Source organism: Cyprinodon variegatus, unplaced genomic scaffold, assembly GCF_000732505.1.
Source record: "Cyprinodon variegatus isolate N-32 unplaced genomic scaffold, C_variegatus-1.0 Scaffold14, whole genome shotgun sequence".
NCBI lineage: Eukaryota > Metazoa > Chordata > Actinopteri > Cyprinodontiformes > Cyprinodontidae > Cyprinodon > Cyprinodon variegatus.
Window position 1 is genome coordinate 209,790 of NW_015150467.1, and position 14,849 is coordinate 224,638.

The 14,849-nt window shown below is 37.1% G+C and overlaps 1 protein-coding gene across 2 annotated transcripts in view; it reads right to left on the reverse strand.

The window, feature by feature from the left end:
- The window catches only part of LOC107090344 (cell adhesion molecule 1-like), a 254,939-nt gene that overhangs the window by 69,832 nt on the left and 170,258 nt on the right, over positions 1-14,849 (reverse strand). Inside the window, exon 2 of one of the 2 annotated variants that reach the window (XM_015383669.1) lies at positions 9,738-9,758. The exons of the other annotated variant lie outside the window; for it this stretch is intronic. Within the exon in view, the coding sequence (XP_015239155.1) occupies positions 9,738-9,758 (21 nt within the window). The remainder of the gene's footprint in view (positions 1-9,737; positions 9,759-14,849) is intronic. 2 annotated transcript variants of the gene reach the window in all.

A 14,849-nucleotide genomic window follows, 5' to 3' on the forward strand; every position in this document is an offset into this window, starting at 1 on the left:
AGTGTACTCAGTGATTCTGTTCCCTATCTCCAGCTATACAAGCATCTGAGTCACTGTGTGCACACTGGCATTGTTGCCTCTGACAGACTTTGGACCTTGTCATCATAACTTACACCACGCTAAGCCCCAACACAAAAAGCCTGGCTTTGTTTCCCCTGTCTTCAGTAAGAAAGAAGAAGGGAGTCAAAAGTCACCTTGTCCTATATTTATTTGGCAGAAGAGAAGGAAAAAAAGGTAGAGGACGTGTATTTAATGCCTTAGATTCCCACCAGCAAAGAAACAACACTCCTAGTGCCCCCCCCCCAACAAAAAAAGAAAAACATCAAAAGCACATTTGCATGCCTGAGTTGTCAGACACCTCTATTGCATTCTGACATTTACAAAGTGGAGGAGGGGTTAAGAAATGCCTGCATTTTCCGATAGTGATAATGGGAATAGACAGTCAAACTAACATGATCCAAAATGAACTCTGCAAACGCGCCGAGCAATAAGAAATTAACCTCCTGTGGAGAAAAGCTCCTCAGACCTGTCTGATGCAATGAACTACCCATTTTATTCAGTTTCTCTGCCAGCACACAAAAGAAGGAAAATAGGTTAAAAAAAACTACACTAAAAAAAAAAACAGTCAGAAAACACAACATAGGTAATTAAAAGTTTACTGTAATCCCATAATAGACTTTAATTCGTTAATATTAATGACATTTGTTTTTAATGTGTTTTAATTTGATGATGCAATTTTGGAATGTTGAGCAAATGATAAGCAAATCTATTTAAATAATCTGCTTTTGATTTACAAGCAAACTAAATGTAATTGTTTCTTAGGGATCATAGGCTTCTCACACTTTTCAGTAATGTTTATTAAGAAATTAAATTTTATAAGAAATTAAGCACATGAGCACAAACAAAATAAACTCAATTCACATACTGTTCAAATAAACACAGCCAGAATATGAAGCAAACCAGCGCTGTCCCTCCTTCTAAAGTGCAACTGTTAGAAAGAATATAAGGAGCAGTCGAATATTGAGTCAGAATTACACCAGAATCATTTTAAGAAGTCTGCCATGCACTCAAGGATGTTAAACCAATTATTACTCAGCATGTATGCATGTATACCCTGATAGGCAAAAGTAACAGAGGGTCAGGCCATCTCGGACCAAATACAGAGGATCCATCATGCATGAACAGCTTAAACTGACCTTGGGACGGGGTCTTTTTGTACAACTGCCCAAAACAAATAGGATCGTGGGTCTAGAACAAATCTGGGTCACAGGTTCTACAATACAACAGTCACTAGATACACACATGTGACCCAGCTTTGGTCAGCATTTGTAATATAGAATTGTACAGGTTCAAATTTGACTCACATAAAATAGAAACACAGAGTTTTGCTTGAGAAGTGGTTCATTTAACAATAGATAATATAACACTTACAATAACAATGATAGAAGAAAACCATTTCATGTCCAGTGATACAGTGTGTTGTCTCCAATCACATGATGGGTGCTTTACACACTTTCAATCAGAATTTTGCCAAACAGCTATAGATATATACATTTGTGTATATGATTTCAAAATGTTGCCTTTTAACGTTCCTAAGTGTCTTTCTTGAATATTAGTGTGCTGTGTCAGGTCGGTGTCAGCAGGTACACACTGAAACTGGCATACATAATCAAAACAAGCCTCTTTTGAAATAAGTGTTCCATTTTAAATTGAATTAAACAAATAAAAATCTGAATAAGGATTAAATTTATTACTTACATTATCCAAAATTGTATTTCACAAGCTTTTACTCAAATGAACTTATTTAGCTTATTTATGCATTTACTCACTGATATTCAGGCCTTGCTTTTTCAAATTTCAAATTTGCTTAATAGAAAAAGAATATTATCCACAATCACCGCAGCTACATTAATATGCTTTCCCTTTCCTTAATCACAAACCCAGCATATGAAAAGTCTCTTTCACAAGCTGAATTTAATGTAAGGATAGCAAGCACATTGTGAGTTAGCAGTGTTAGGGTCAGGAACATTTTTGCCTGATATTTCCACCACAACAAAACATCCTAAATATTCCCCTTGGGTGTCTTCACTTTAGTGTAGGCCCTCGGCTTTTCATGCTTAATGAAAATGGACATTATCTGGTCATATTTTAATGAACTCATTAAGATTTAGAGTTAATAAATAGCTAAATTTAAATAATGACTTTTGTTTATATTGTAACTCCATTTGAGCTACGTACCCCCCTTTTTCTTTATTTGTACTCGTCACCATGAAATAATACTTTAATTTCCTACCAGTAGCTGAAAGTTTACTGTGGGTACCTGCAATACCAGACCAGCTGCAGGACTCTAATCTTAATATAGATCCATCAGTTCCTCGAACAGTAATTGAAATCATATACATTTTAACACAGCAAAAACAATCTAGAAATGAGTAAACATTTCTTAAATTACAGTAACAGCCATTCAACATGTCCCTTTCCAGTTTCTCTTTGGACCTTAATGTCCACAAATCATGACAGAAACAATATTTTAGTACAAATATTGATTTTTAAAAAGGAATTGTAGGGGACCAGCCAGGGACCAGCCAAGGACCCATCAAGGAAAATAACGACTTATTTAGATTTAATTATTTTTGCAGTATACATTTACCGCTTGGAGGCATGGTGAAATTTTCCATGTGAAAACTAAATGTTCTAAATGATCATCTCATGTGTGCTTGTTTGATGTCATGTGCCTGAAAACAACACAATGTACAACCAGAGTTTTATTCCTGATTTTTTTATCATCATCTGTGGCCCCTCTTAAGTTTTAAAAATCACCCGGAAATTTTTAAAACCTGTCTGAGTCAGCTCTAAGTTTTAGTCAACAAAGCTAACCCTAAATCTGACTGTAATCTCTGATTTCTGGCTGAAACCATTTACTTCTCTTCAGGGACCCCATTTGGCCTCATAAAAAGTCTCTCAAATCCATCCAAAATATTCCTCCAGAAAATTAGCTGTCCTGCTAAACATCTCACATCTCTGTCATCAAACTTTGTTGCTCCCAGTTGCTTTCAGGTGTTTTTCTGCATTAGAGTCAAAATTCTGAGGAAAAGTCAGAACTTTTCTTGTCCCTAGTACTTTTTTTTTAGTAACCCCAAACGGCCTCTCTAAGTGAATGTGAGCGCTACACGTAGGCTGCATCATTTCATTGCTTCTCAAACAAAATATTTGGAAAAGCAGGCAGTCATTCTCAGTTCACATTCCTCAGCATTTGCAATAAATACTGCAAAAGATGAGGCGGAAAGCAATATAAAAAAAAAAGTTTTGATGTCTATTTCATTTCATCACACTAAGAGCAATATATTTGGCAGTCAAAACAGCAACACAGAGCAGCCTCAAAGCAAGGTTAGTCTGCTCCCAATCTGCTGGACTGAGAGAAAAGGAACGGAAAAGATAAATTCTCCATAAGGTTTAGCAGCCCCCAAGCAAGGTTGGTCCCCCTCCAACATCCCAGCCTAGGCTCATCTCCAATTCAAAACACACATAAATAACGTCGCTGTGATTAGCAATCCCATCAAAGTGAAAACAGGCCACTTTGTGGAACATGGAGGGTTTTCGCAATTGAAGTAAACATTTTCAATTGCCTCGGCATCCTGGTCATGATTGGGTGCAAATGAGGAGAGGCAGTCATTAATTCTCCGTGGTGGGTGGGGATGATGGTGGTGATGGGGTGTAGGGGGGGGGGAGTGGGCAGAGGCATAGCACAGATGACTGGCTGATAGATTCACACTCATTCCAGCAGCTGTCTGGGAGAGTAAAGTGCCTGTATCTCTACACATGGCTACCCTCCTGTTCCCGCATCATAACATACTGAATGAAACAGTCTGAGGAAAATACAGACCTTCAAAAAGTCTGTGCACTCTCCGAGGGGATGTACAATCTGGCAGGAAAAGTCTGGCACCGAGGCGCGACTCATCAGCCATACTCAGAATGCAAAACGGCACCAGACCCCCCCACCCCACCCACACAGAGCCCATCCTCAAAGAAAAAGTTGACGAAATCAGGAAATTTTTAGCAAACCGACTCCTCCATCAGAAATTCAGACACCGGCACCTTTTGAATCGTGTTGGCTCTTTCTTTGAACTTTTCTCTCTTGTTTTCACATCAAAAGACATGAAAGGGGCAGCAAAATGCAGGACAGCCAGCCCTTCTTTTTCTCTCCCGTGAGTCACCGCTGTCTGCAGCAGCAGTCATGTTCTCTCAAGGAACAACCAGACCGTCATTAACAATAAAAAGTTTCTCCCTCCTCTTCTCCAAAACTGCCTTTTCTTAGTGATTAAATCCCAATCCTCATGATGAAATGCTGTTTGAACATGTTCACAAGTAAGAAGTGTATAATTAGCATTGTACAATTTCTCAAGCACTATTTCAGTGGGCAGATTTTTTAAATTTGGTAGCCTCTAATTTAACAAAACATTCTTATGAAAGTTCACAAGCTAAAAAGGACAAAAAGAGGAGAAATGAGCTTGAAAAATGTTATTTTTTTGCAGTAAAAGTCAAAACATTAAGTGATAAAAAAGTCATTGTTATAGTATAGAGTGCTTGTGGGTCCCTTAAATCCAGGCTTCAATGTTTTGTAACCCTTTAATCAAACAAAATTAAAAAAGATTTTAAAACCCTTTGATGTTGAGGTGTGTTCAAACCTAAAAATACTTTTTCATGACCAAATATTCACATCATTATGTTTTAACAAATTTGCTCCTGTTGAAAAATAAAAAGCAAACGTTTAAGTATGAATATATCACAATTTTTTTTTGTATTAAAAGAAATACAATCTTTTAATCTCTTAATTGAAACAGTCAAAGGTTTGAACAATCCATAGGTCCTATGCAACTTTAATAAAGAGAGCAACTTTAATTTGAGTTCCAATGTCTAAACATATCAAAAAGAAAATGAAAGGCTTGAATATTTTTAATTAATAATTTATATTTAATTTTCCTTTAAGATTAATAAAGCAGTTTTGAATTTGAAGGGGAGAATGTTTAAATGGCAACTTTCTTTAGACATACATGATTATGTCTATAAAAAAAATTGAGCTTTGACCTGAAACTGTATGATTGAGACGTTACTGTTTTATCATGTCAGTAAATAAAAACTTTTTCAGGTATTATTTGATTTGCTATGGCTTTTATGGAGTTTTATGGAGTTACACTTTAGTGGTTCAGGTCATCAAACCCCTTTTTAAATTTTTGTAAGTTAGTCTGAGCAAATACATGGACTATTTTAAAATAGGGAAAATATTCTTCACCTATCCATATCTGAAACTAGCAATGATAAATTAATCAGTTAAACACATATTTTTGGAAAGCTAAGATCAGTTACAGTATACTAACCACACCCAGGCATGACTACTCCCGGACCATAAAATAATAAAGTAAAGAAAAAAGAAATAGCCATAAATAGCAACACATAATGCTAAAGAAATTTATTAACATCTTGCTTAAAGAGGTAAAAGAAAGCATCTCTAAAGTTTTTGGAGGTCCAATAAACCATAATGGATTATTTATTCACAAATGGAGCTTACAGTACATGGAACTGTGATAAGCCATTCCTAGTAGTGTCCAGCTGATCATAAATGATTAAAGAAAGCACCGACTACACATCCAGGAAAGAACTAAATGAACCAGAGTCCATTAAAATGTGGCACTCTCAAAATTTCTTAGCTAAAGTCAGTGATCATTGTTGGACAATAGGAGAAAAATAAGGCAATAACAGCATCAATTTGGAGAGGTCCAAGCTAAAGCACTACTGGGCAAAAATAATCATCGTTTTTGAGGAACCTTTCTTTTGAGCAAAGGCAATTCTAAAAATGACCAGCTTTTTTAGATTCCTTATACTCAGGCTCAAAACTAACACTTCATAAAAAGCAACATAGCAACACATATTTAGTTTAATGGTTTAATGTTTGCCTATTCGTGACTTAGATAATATATATATATATATATATATTTTTTTCCCCCCAGCTTTCGATTGTCAGTACATTGTCACAAGTACAGAGCAACGGAATTCACCTCTGCATTTAACCCATCCCCGTGGGGAGCAGTGGGCTGCCATTGTGTGGCGCCCTGGGAGCAGTGTGGGGTTAAGGGTCTTTGCTGAGGGATCCAGAGTGGCAGTCTGTGGGGAAGTGGGCTTGAACTCAGAACCTCTGAATTCCAAGCGCAATGCCCTAACTACTAGGCTGCCACTCCCTACAAAGAATAAAAGGACCACAGGATAGATTTGAACCCGGGTCAGCCGCGTCAAGGACTAAGGCCTTCATACATGGATTGCGCGCTCTAATCAAAGCACACCTCTTCGGTGGCACGATAAATTCTGCTTACTGTCAGACAGCCTTAAAAACATTCAAACAACAATAATTTAATTGTAATTCTAAATAACTGAGAAACAAAACGTATAAGAGTCATTGCCCCTTATTGAAAATGCTTAGGGGCAGCTGGTGCCTCCGAGGGAGGTAAACCCAGGGATAAGGTTTACTGGGCAATTCTATTTTATTTAAAATCAGGTTTGTTATGACAGTTCTTTTACTTAATAAACAAAATAACCATTGGGAAACATAACTCTGAATGTTATGCTGTTATATCTGTCTAATATTACAGTTATTAGATCATCATCCGTCGACTAAAAAAATCTAGAATAAAAGAAATTTGTTGGCGCAGCAACAGTTTTCTTTTTTTGTTTACTTTTCGTTAGCTGTGCATTAGAATGTTAATGTCAATAGCTTTTAGTAAAACAAACCTTACATCCTACATGCCAACGGATTTTCAGATTATTGTTTTCCAACACTGCAGGACAAAAGCCCTGCCACAGTTTAAGCCATTGATTTTACTTAGTGAAATAGGAGGTATAGGTCAGACTGATGACATTTCTCCTCTGAATTCATTGAGCAAGTGGGGGTTTATACATGAAAAGTATAAATGTACTTTTATGTTGTAAAAAACACATTATATAAGTTTTTAGGTAAAATCTTTTTTGGAGAGTTGCAAAGAAGCTGTGTGGGAAATAAAACCTCAACCGAGAATAATGTACAATTCAACTGAGACATAATTTAAGTTTAGACTTAACCCTCGGAGAGCAGGTAAAGCATCAGTGCATCAAAAAAGGGAAAACAATCTACCTATTCATATCTATATTTTAGTTCAATATCACAGAAGGGACCTTTGGGAAATCTAAAACCCCTCCCTTATGTTTCTCACTGAGTTCCACTTCTTTTGAAGAGGGTTACAGGTAATCAAAGGACAGTATAACTTAAGTTCTTATGAACTTCGGATGAACTGCAGTCAAGAATCCATCAAGCACAAAACAGTTTTTCTATATTGGTAAAGTTCTTTAAACATATTAATGCATTGTTGCAATTGTCCAACATGGTCTTTTGTACCTTTCCTCCAGCCTAAACATAGCATATACATTATATGCAGATGCTGAAATGTGCTGAAATATGCATCTTTATATGTTAGACATGAAAACTGTGCTTTTGTACATACTGTAAACACAATATTGTCAAGTATTTGCCTTTACTTCCAAATACTGGAATCATGTGTTCCAATCACTTTCATGGCCACAAGTATAAAATAAGGCACCTAGGTTTGCAGACTGTTGGTGCAAAGATTTGTGGAAGAAGGGGGCACTCTCAGGAGCTCAGTGGATTTCCAAGAGGATCTGAACCTGTGAAAGGATGCTACCTATACCTCAAATCCAGTCATGGCATTTTCTCACTCTTAAAGCTTTTAGCTGAATCATAAGAAAATGTGTTTGGGAATTACAGCAGCTCAGCCATGAAGTGGTAGGCCATGTAAAATATGGGAGCGGAGTCAGTGGCTTCTGAAACACACAGTGCGAAGAGATCACTAACTCTCTGTAGAGTCAATCACTAAACTCCTCCAAACTTCATGTGGCCTTTACATTAGTTCTACAACTGAGGGCTTCATGGAATGGGTTTCCATGGTCGAGCAGCTGCATCCAAGCCATACATCGCCATATGTAATGTAAAGCATCTGATGTAGTCATGTAAAGCTGGACTCCAGAACAATGGAGATGCACTCTCTAAAATGACGACTTTTGCTTCTCCGTTTGTAAATCTAATGGGCGATCTACTCGACCAAATGCATAGTGCCAAGTGTAAAGTTTGGTGGAAGGAGGATTATGGTGTTGGGTTTGTTTTTCAGGAGCTGGGCTTGGCCCCTTAGTTCCAGTGAAAGGAACTCTGAATGCTTCAGCATACCAAGACATTTTGGACAATTCCATGCTCCCAACTTTGTGGGAACAGTTTGGAGCTGGCCCCTTCCCAAACCAAAATGACTGTGCACCAGTACACAAAGCAAGGTCCATAATGGCATGAATGGCAGTCTGGTGTGGATTAACTTGCTAGGCTTGCACAGGGTTCTGACCTCAACCTGATAGAACACCTTTAGGATGAATAAGAGTGGAGACTGAGAGCCAGGTCTTCTAACCCGGCATCAGTGTGTGACCTCACAAATGTGCTTTAGGATGAACGATCAAAAATTCTTACAGTATAAACACAATCCTTAACCTTTGGACAGTCATCCCAGAAGAACTGAGGCTGCTCTAGCTGCAAAGGATGGACCAACGTCTATGGATTAGGAAAGGAATGTCACTTATGCTCATATGCGGGTGAAGCAATTTGAGTGAATACTTTTTGCAAAATAATGTATGAGTGCTGCACCTTTGCCTCATTAAGTATGTGTCATCCTTGTGAGAATATGAATTACCTACGTACCTGCTGTTTATAGTATGCTATATGAACAAGTGGGGTTTTATGTAATTAAGTAAATATGTATATGATCTTGGCTGCTCAATAACCTACAGCAAAAAACAGTAGCCCATTTTTAGCTAATAAAAATATATTAATAAAAAAAAAAAACGCAACAAATATATGTAATATTTCTACATTTAAATTACTTTAAGTTGATGATAAAATGCTCAGACTGATGCTCAGTATTTAATAGGAGTTCAGTTTTATTTCAATAATTTAGATGATTGAACTTAACAGGGTAGAAATTTAAAAGTCATGTATTGCACTTTCCTTTGGCTTCAGTTGTTTTAATGTCAGCTGTTCGTACTTTCAAGTGCTTTGCTTTTGTTTTAATCAGTAAAACTTTTAGGATTAAGTTAACCAAAGAGTTTTGGCAAACGCAATGCAATCTTGGAGAAGTAGTAGCTGCTGGAAAGCAAATGTTCCCAAATCTAATTTAAAACAGAGAGTCCATCAGCATTACTTACCATTGTAAATAGAGTCATTCAAGTTCAGTTTCCATTAAGTGCTGATATATTATGTAATGAATTACATTTTTTTTAAATAAAAGATAGTGAAAAAAATGATCATCAATGAAAAATGGTAATGATCAACTATGTGACTAAGAATGGAAACAGTGCAGACAAATACTTTTGGAGAGGCTAAACAGCAGGAATAGATGAGTATTGCTGTTAGATATTGTGTAAAAAAGGCAATTAAGAAATATTAGAGGAATTCAAAACTATCAGTTACACTAAATGATGAAAGGGTAATTTAACGGAAAAGAAATTCATGCCCTAAAAGAAATATACAATAAAATAATGCAAACATAAGCAGCCATGTTCACAAAGACAGATGAGCAGACTGGGATGGACAGCCAATCAACAGATGCACAGAAGCAAGCACTTCCAAATGAACAGCAGGTAGCGAGAAGAAGAAGTACCTGTCACGGTTTCAGCAGCTCCTGTGTTGTTGCAGCGAAGCCGGGGACGAGAGCAGAAGAAAGAAAAAAGAAAGGTTGTGAGCAGACAGTCTACAAGCATATTTAAACATTGCCATAATTGTGGGAGATTAAATTAAATTCAAGCCTTGTTATTGTAATTTTTCACCAATTAGGAAATATACAAAAGGTTGCAGTCAGCCAGAGACTGTGTGTGATCTCAGTAAATTAAGGACTTGTTTCTGCTTTCTTGCAGCGATCCAAGGAAACAGAATAAATGTAAAGACTTCGTTTTTTCCCCACTCATGTCCCTGATTGAGATTCCAGCCAACCCTACTATGGAATCGCCACAGCCTGTAGACTCTCCCCTGGGGGCCCCGGCAGCGTATCCTGGAGAGAAGAGCACCCATTCGGAACGGTGCCCACCAAAAACTGGCATCTCGCAGGGCATGGAAGACTGCTGTGTTCCTGAGTCCCTGCAGCATAGCTCAGGGGCCTGCACCCTTGGGAGAGGCTCCATCATTCATTGTCTGCTATTCAGGAGAAATCTTCCTGCCCCACCCCTCCCTTCAAACCACCCCAAGAAGTCCAAATCTTTATATTTCACTCACAACATTTTATTATATTGACATTTCCCCAAAAATGTAAGAGATTCTTGACTTAGACTGTGAGCAATGGGAAGCTGAGTGGTAAAATATTGAAACTGCTGCTCGTCTCACTTGTCATTGCAGGTATAATAAGGGTGTAAAGTATGACACATGTCTCTGTTATGTTCTTTTGTGGATTTTTCAGTATGTCAACTCAGTCCTCGTGGACTGGGAAGTGGAACTGACAAATCCTACGCGATAAAAAAGAAATATTTAATATTGTCCTTGTGTCTGCTGCAATATGCCTTAGTTTTCTTATGTTTTATGTGTGGATAAAAAAAAAAGTTAGGTAAAAAATGTCAAAAGCATTAATATCCTAGGCCTTTTTTAATATGGTTATCAGTTGAAACTTCAAACTGTAATCTTTTCATGTCTTAATGTTATTTTCAATCAATTTATTTGTAGACAAATACAGAGTAGAATATAAGCATGGGGTAAAAGGAAAAATGGTTCTCAAGATTATTAAAGAAAACTGGAAAGATATGGTCTTCATTTGTATTCCCATAGCTCTATGTCTCTGAGCAATCTGTTATATTTCTTGGTCTTTGTGATGCTGCTTGTTTTCTAATGGTCTCTAACAAACCAACCGCTCCTGCACAGAAGAGCTAAATTGATACTCATATTAATTCTACTACAGAATAGCTGTTTGTGTTTTTGGTTCAACCTTTTGTTTAGAGGTAATGAGTTTAATAGCTTTAAAAAAAAAACAACAAGAATAATAAGATTATTATTTGATTAAAAAAGGTTCAACTTATTTATTATTTTCCTTCATTTGTGTCAAGTATTTTGTTTTGGTCCATCAACACAAAATCCTGTTACAATGCATTCTAGTTTTTCAGCAGTGCAAGTCAACATAATGATGCCAATGGTTGATTTAGAGGCAGAAAACAGAGTTGATGACAATCTAACTTGTCCCAGTCTTAGTGGCCCTCAGGACAGTCCATAATGAGGCTTTTGAGCCGCTTTAATTGCCAGGTAATTATAATGTTGTAGCAACATTATGTAAATGACTCATTATCATCTTGTACATGTAGACTATCTGCCCTCTTTTTATGTTACTCTGTCAGAAGTATAACCCAGAAAAATGAATCACACAGATACCAGGATACCTCATTGTTTAATCTTGTCAACTGAGACCTATGTCTAAATACAGGAGCTCGAGATAGAGTGGGGGACACAATCTCTAACCCCTCGGTATGATCCACTTCCTGTCAGTGGCCTGTGAAGGGGCTATTAATAGTAGCAGTGATAGAAGCGGTTGTGTTGGCCCCCTTCTTCCTTTGCTACTCTGCACCTTCAGCACATTAGGCAAAAGTTATGAGGCACCAGCTCGCCTGTGATTAGATGTCATGGCTGTCGCTCTGCTTTTACAGTACTGATAGACAGACATGTACAGAAATGCTTGTAATAGCGTTCGAGCAAGTGCACCCAATGCACCATTCTGCCAATCATGCCAGATGAAGGCAACAGGCCAGCCCTCCTCCAAATGATGACTTTCCTTGTCTCCTCACCTTTTCTTTCAGTCTAAATATCACCCCAGTGCTTATCGTCCTCTCGTTCTGCACACTGAGCGAGCTTTATGTTCAGAAACAGAGCAGCACTCCGGCAGCAGTTGTGTCACATTTACCTGCTGGTGGCTGGCTCGTTGTGAGCATTTGAAAGGCTAGATTTTTGGCATTCAAGCGTCTCCGTTAAACCTGTAGCCATGCCAATGGATCCATAACAATGTGCAGTATTTTTCATCTGCTGAGGCATACGAAGATCTCTGGAGAGGAGATGTCTGTGTGGTAAGAGTGGCACGATGCCTCTCTCTCTTCATGACTGCTGTTCAGTAAAAGCAGTGGGGTAACACTAATGAGGCAACATTTCTTCTCAGTACTAGAGTGATGCCTTTGAATTAAAGTTCCCTCTTTCAGGTAAAACATTCCATCGCATATTTATGCTCATGAATTGCAGTGTGTTGAATGTCAGCCTGGTGTGTGATTGCGCTGCATAAGAGAATGCTGCAGAGCTGGATGCTGGAACTCTGTGTTGTTCCAGCTGTTGTTCCCCTGTTGAGAACACCCACATTGGTTACCTTCAAAACTGTGTTTGTGCATGTGGTTGGAAGAACACAGTCTTACTGTGGGTATCCCACTGTGTTTTCATTTAATTAGAAGGGATCAGAGGTGGGCTTTAAACTTTTTCTCTTCAATCGGACGGAGACGTGAGCTCCTGCAGAGCAGACCTAATAAACACGGGCTACTTCAGAGGTCAGCTTAGTTTCACAAAGGAAACCGATCAAAGAGTATCAGCCCTAGTTGCAAAAAGAAATAAACAGTCTCCAATATATCAAGTCAGTTTCAGTTTTTATCATTTTAAAATGTACATTGAAACAAAATTTCCCTTACACTTACAGTCTAAACCCCTTCCCTTGAAATGACCAAGACAGTGTTAGACCATATGTCTTTAAGCTGTTACTTCCAATTTAACTGCTTTACTTTTAACGAAATACATTTTTAGATTCATGATAATAACCCCTTAATGAAAAAAAAAACAATAAATAAAATTCTAAAAAGTTACATTTGAAAATGTGATACATTGCAGGGTAGTGATTATATTAGAGAATTTTGATTGTTAATGTTTTTCCTGAGGAGGTACAATTCATTAGTATAGAAGTTTTTATGTAATTTTAGATTAAAAAAATATATATCTTTTTACACTTTTCAAGATATTGACAAAGGTCCAATATATCCATAAAAAAACACTCCCAAAAAGCATACAAACATGTTTGATTTCCCTATTTAAGTATACCCAGAATTAGGAACCGATGAACTAACCCTATCCCTACAATAAGGTAAAATTATTGTTGCTGAAAACTTACTGCAAACTTGCTATAGTAAAACATGTATAAGAAAAATTAGATCATAAACTAAAACATCTTAATGATCATTGCCTTCAATGGACAAGTACACTTAAATATGCAATAATACTGTATGAGCAAAGGGTCACCATAACCCACCATTAAAAAAACAAAACAAAACATGATTTCCTATGCTACAGTAAATGAGTGTTTTAGGCAAATTAGATAGTACTGTATCATCTGATGAAAGAACATTTATCAAAGTCATATGGAAAGTTACCTGGTTTTAGAAAACTGTCTAGTAAATGCAACTTCTGGTGAACCAAAAAGAAACAACAAAACTTAATAAGCAGTAGCCAAGTTAAGCTAATCACAGCCAATTGATAAGCTGAGTATTACCTCTGTAAAAACAGAAGCTCTGTTAATTTCCTGTTCTTAAGGTCTTAAACTGTGTTTTGTGTCCCAATGCAAAAAAAGAGGAAACATCAAGAATGATCTTTAAATAGTTGTGATATTAATTTCAGTCCTTTTATAGAAGGTAGAATCAACTTTGAAACATTTGGCATATTTACATAATGAAGTTAAGAGGTTACTTATATATCTGCTCAGTTTCAGAGTTTATCTAAATGTGCCTCTTGATGCTCTCATCGATTAAAGCATGACCTCACAGGAAAAATGGAAACAAGCCATCCTAATATCTGAAGTGCACGCAGCAAATATAATTTTTTTCCCGTGCATAACTTTCTTCAAGCCCTTATTAGAGTTATTCAAAGAGTGTAATCATAAACATTGTGCTTCCAGGAAGATGGAATATATGATTCTGCATTACTACATACTATGAGATTATTACCAGCATATGCTTGGATTCTCAGGCTTTCATGAATTTTATGTTTGTAGTCTGACTTTTACTGATTTTAGGCTGTTCTGATTCATATTGGAGACCATAGAATGTTTTTATTAACAAGCAATCAGGATTTATCTATCTATAAGTTACCAGGGTGATTTGCAGGGCCAATGATTTTAGCATAACTAAAAAGTGGAAGCACACGAGGGTCCCCTTCAAGTGACTAGACATTCTGACATTATTTTGGAAACATTTACTGCTGATATAAGAAGGTAATGAACCTCATGCTTTTTAACTTCTTCTGGTGTATAAAACCAAAGTCAAAGCTTTATTAAGGTGGGCGACAGGTGCAAACACACAGTAAATGTAGAAGCAAGCTGCAAAACTGTGTGTTTTCATCTGTTTGTAGAGTTAGCATCAAAAATGTTTTACAGCTGGTTTTGTCATTTAATGTACGTTTGCAGTTGTTGCCTACTGGTATACTATGATTTACAGAGTATACTGTATCTTGGGTTTAGAGAGAATAGTGCTAAAACAGAGACAATATGAAGTGAGCAGCATTTTCGTTGTCAAAAAATGCCTTGCTGATCTCATAGCTTAGAATTCAATGTATAATGGTTTAAGGTGGTTGGTAACAGTTTTTTAATAAGCACTTGTTACTAAAGCATTATAGTAATACCCACTCTCAATGCCAAAAAAACAACAACAAAAAACATGAAACCTTGACGAAGATGTGCTACAGCAGCAGAAAACTCAGCAGAAAAATCAGGGGCCACTTCTCT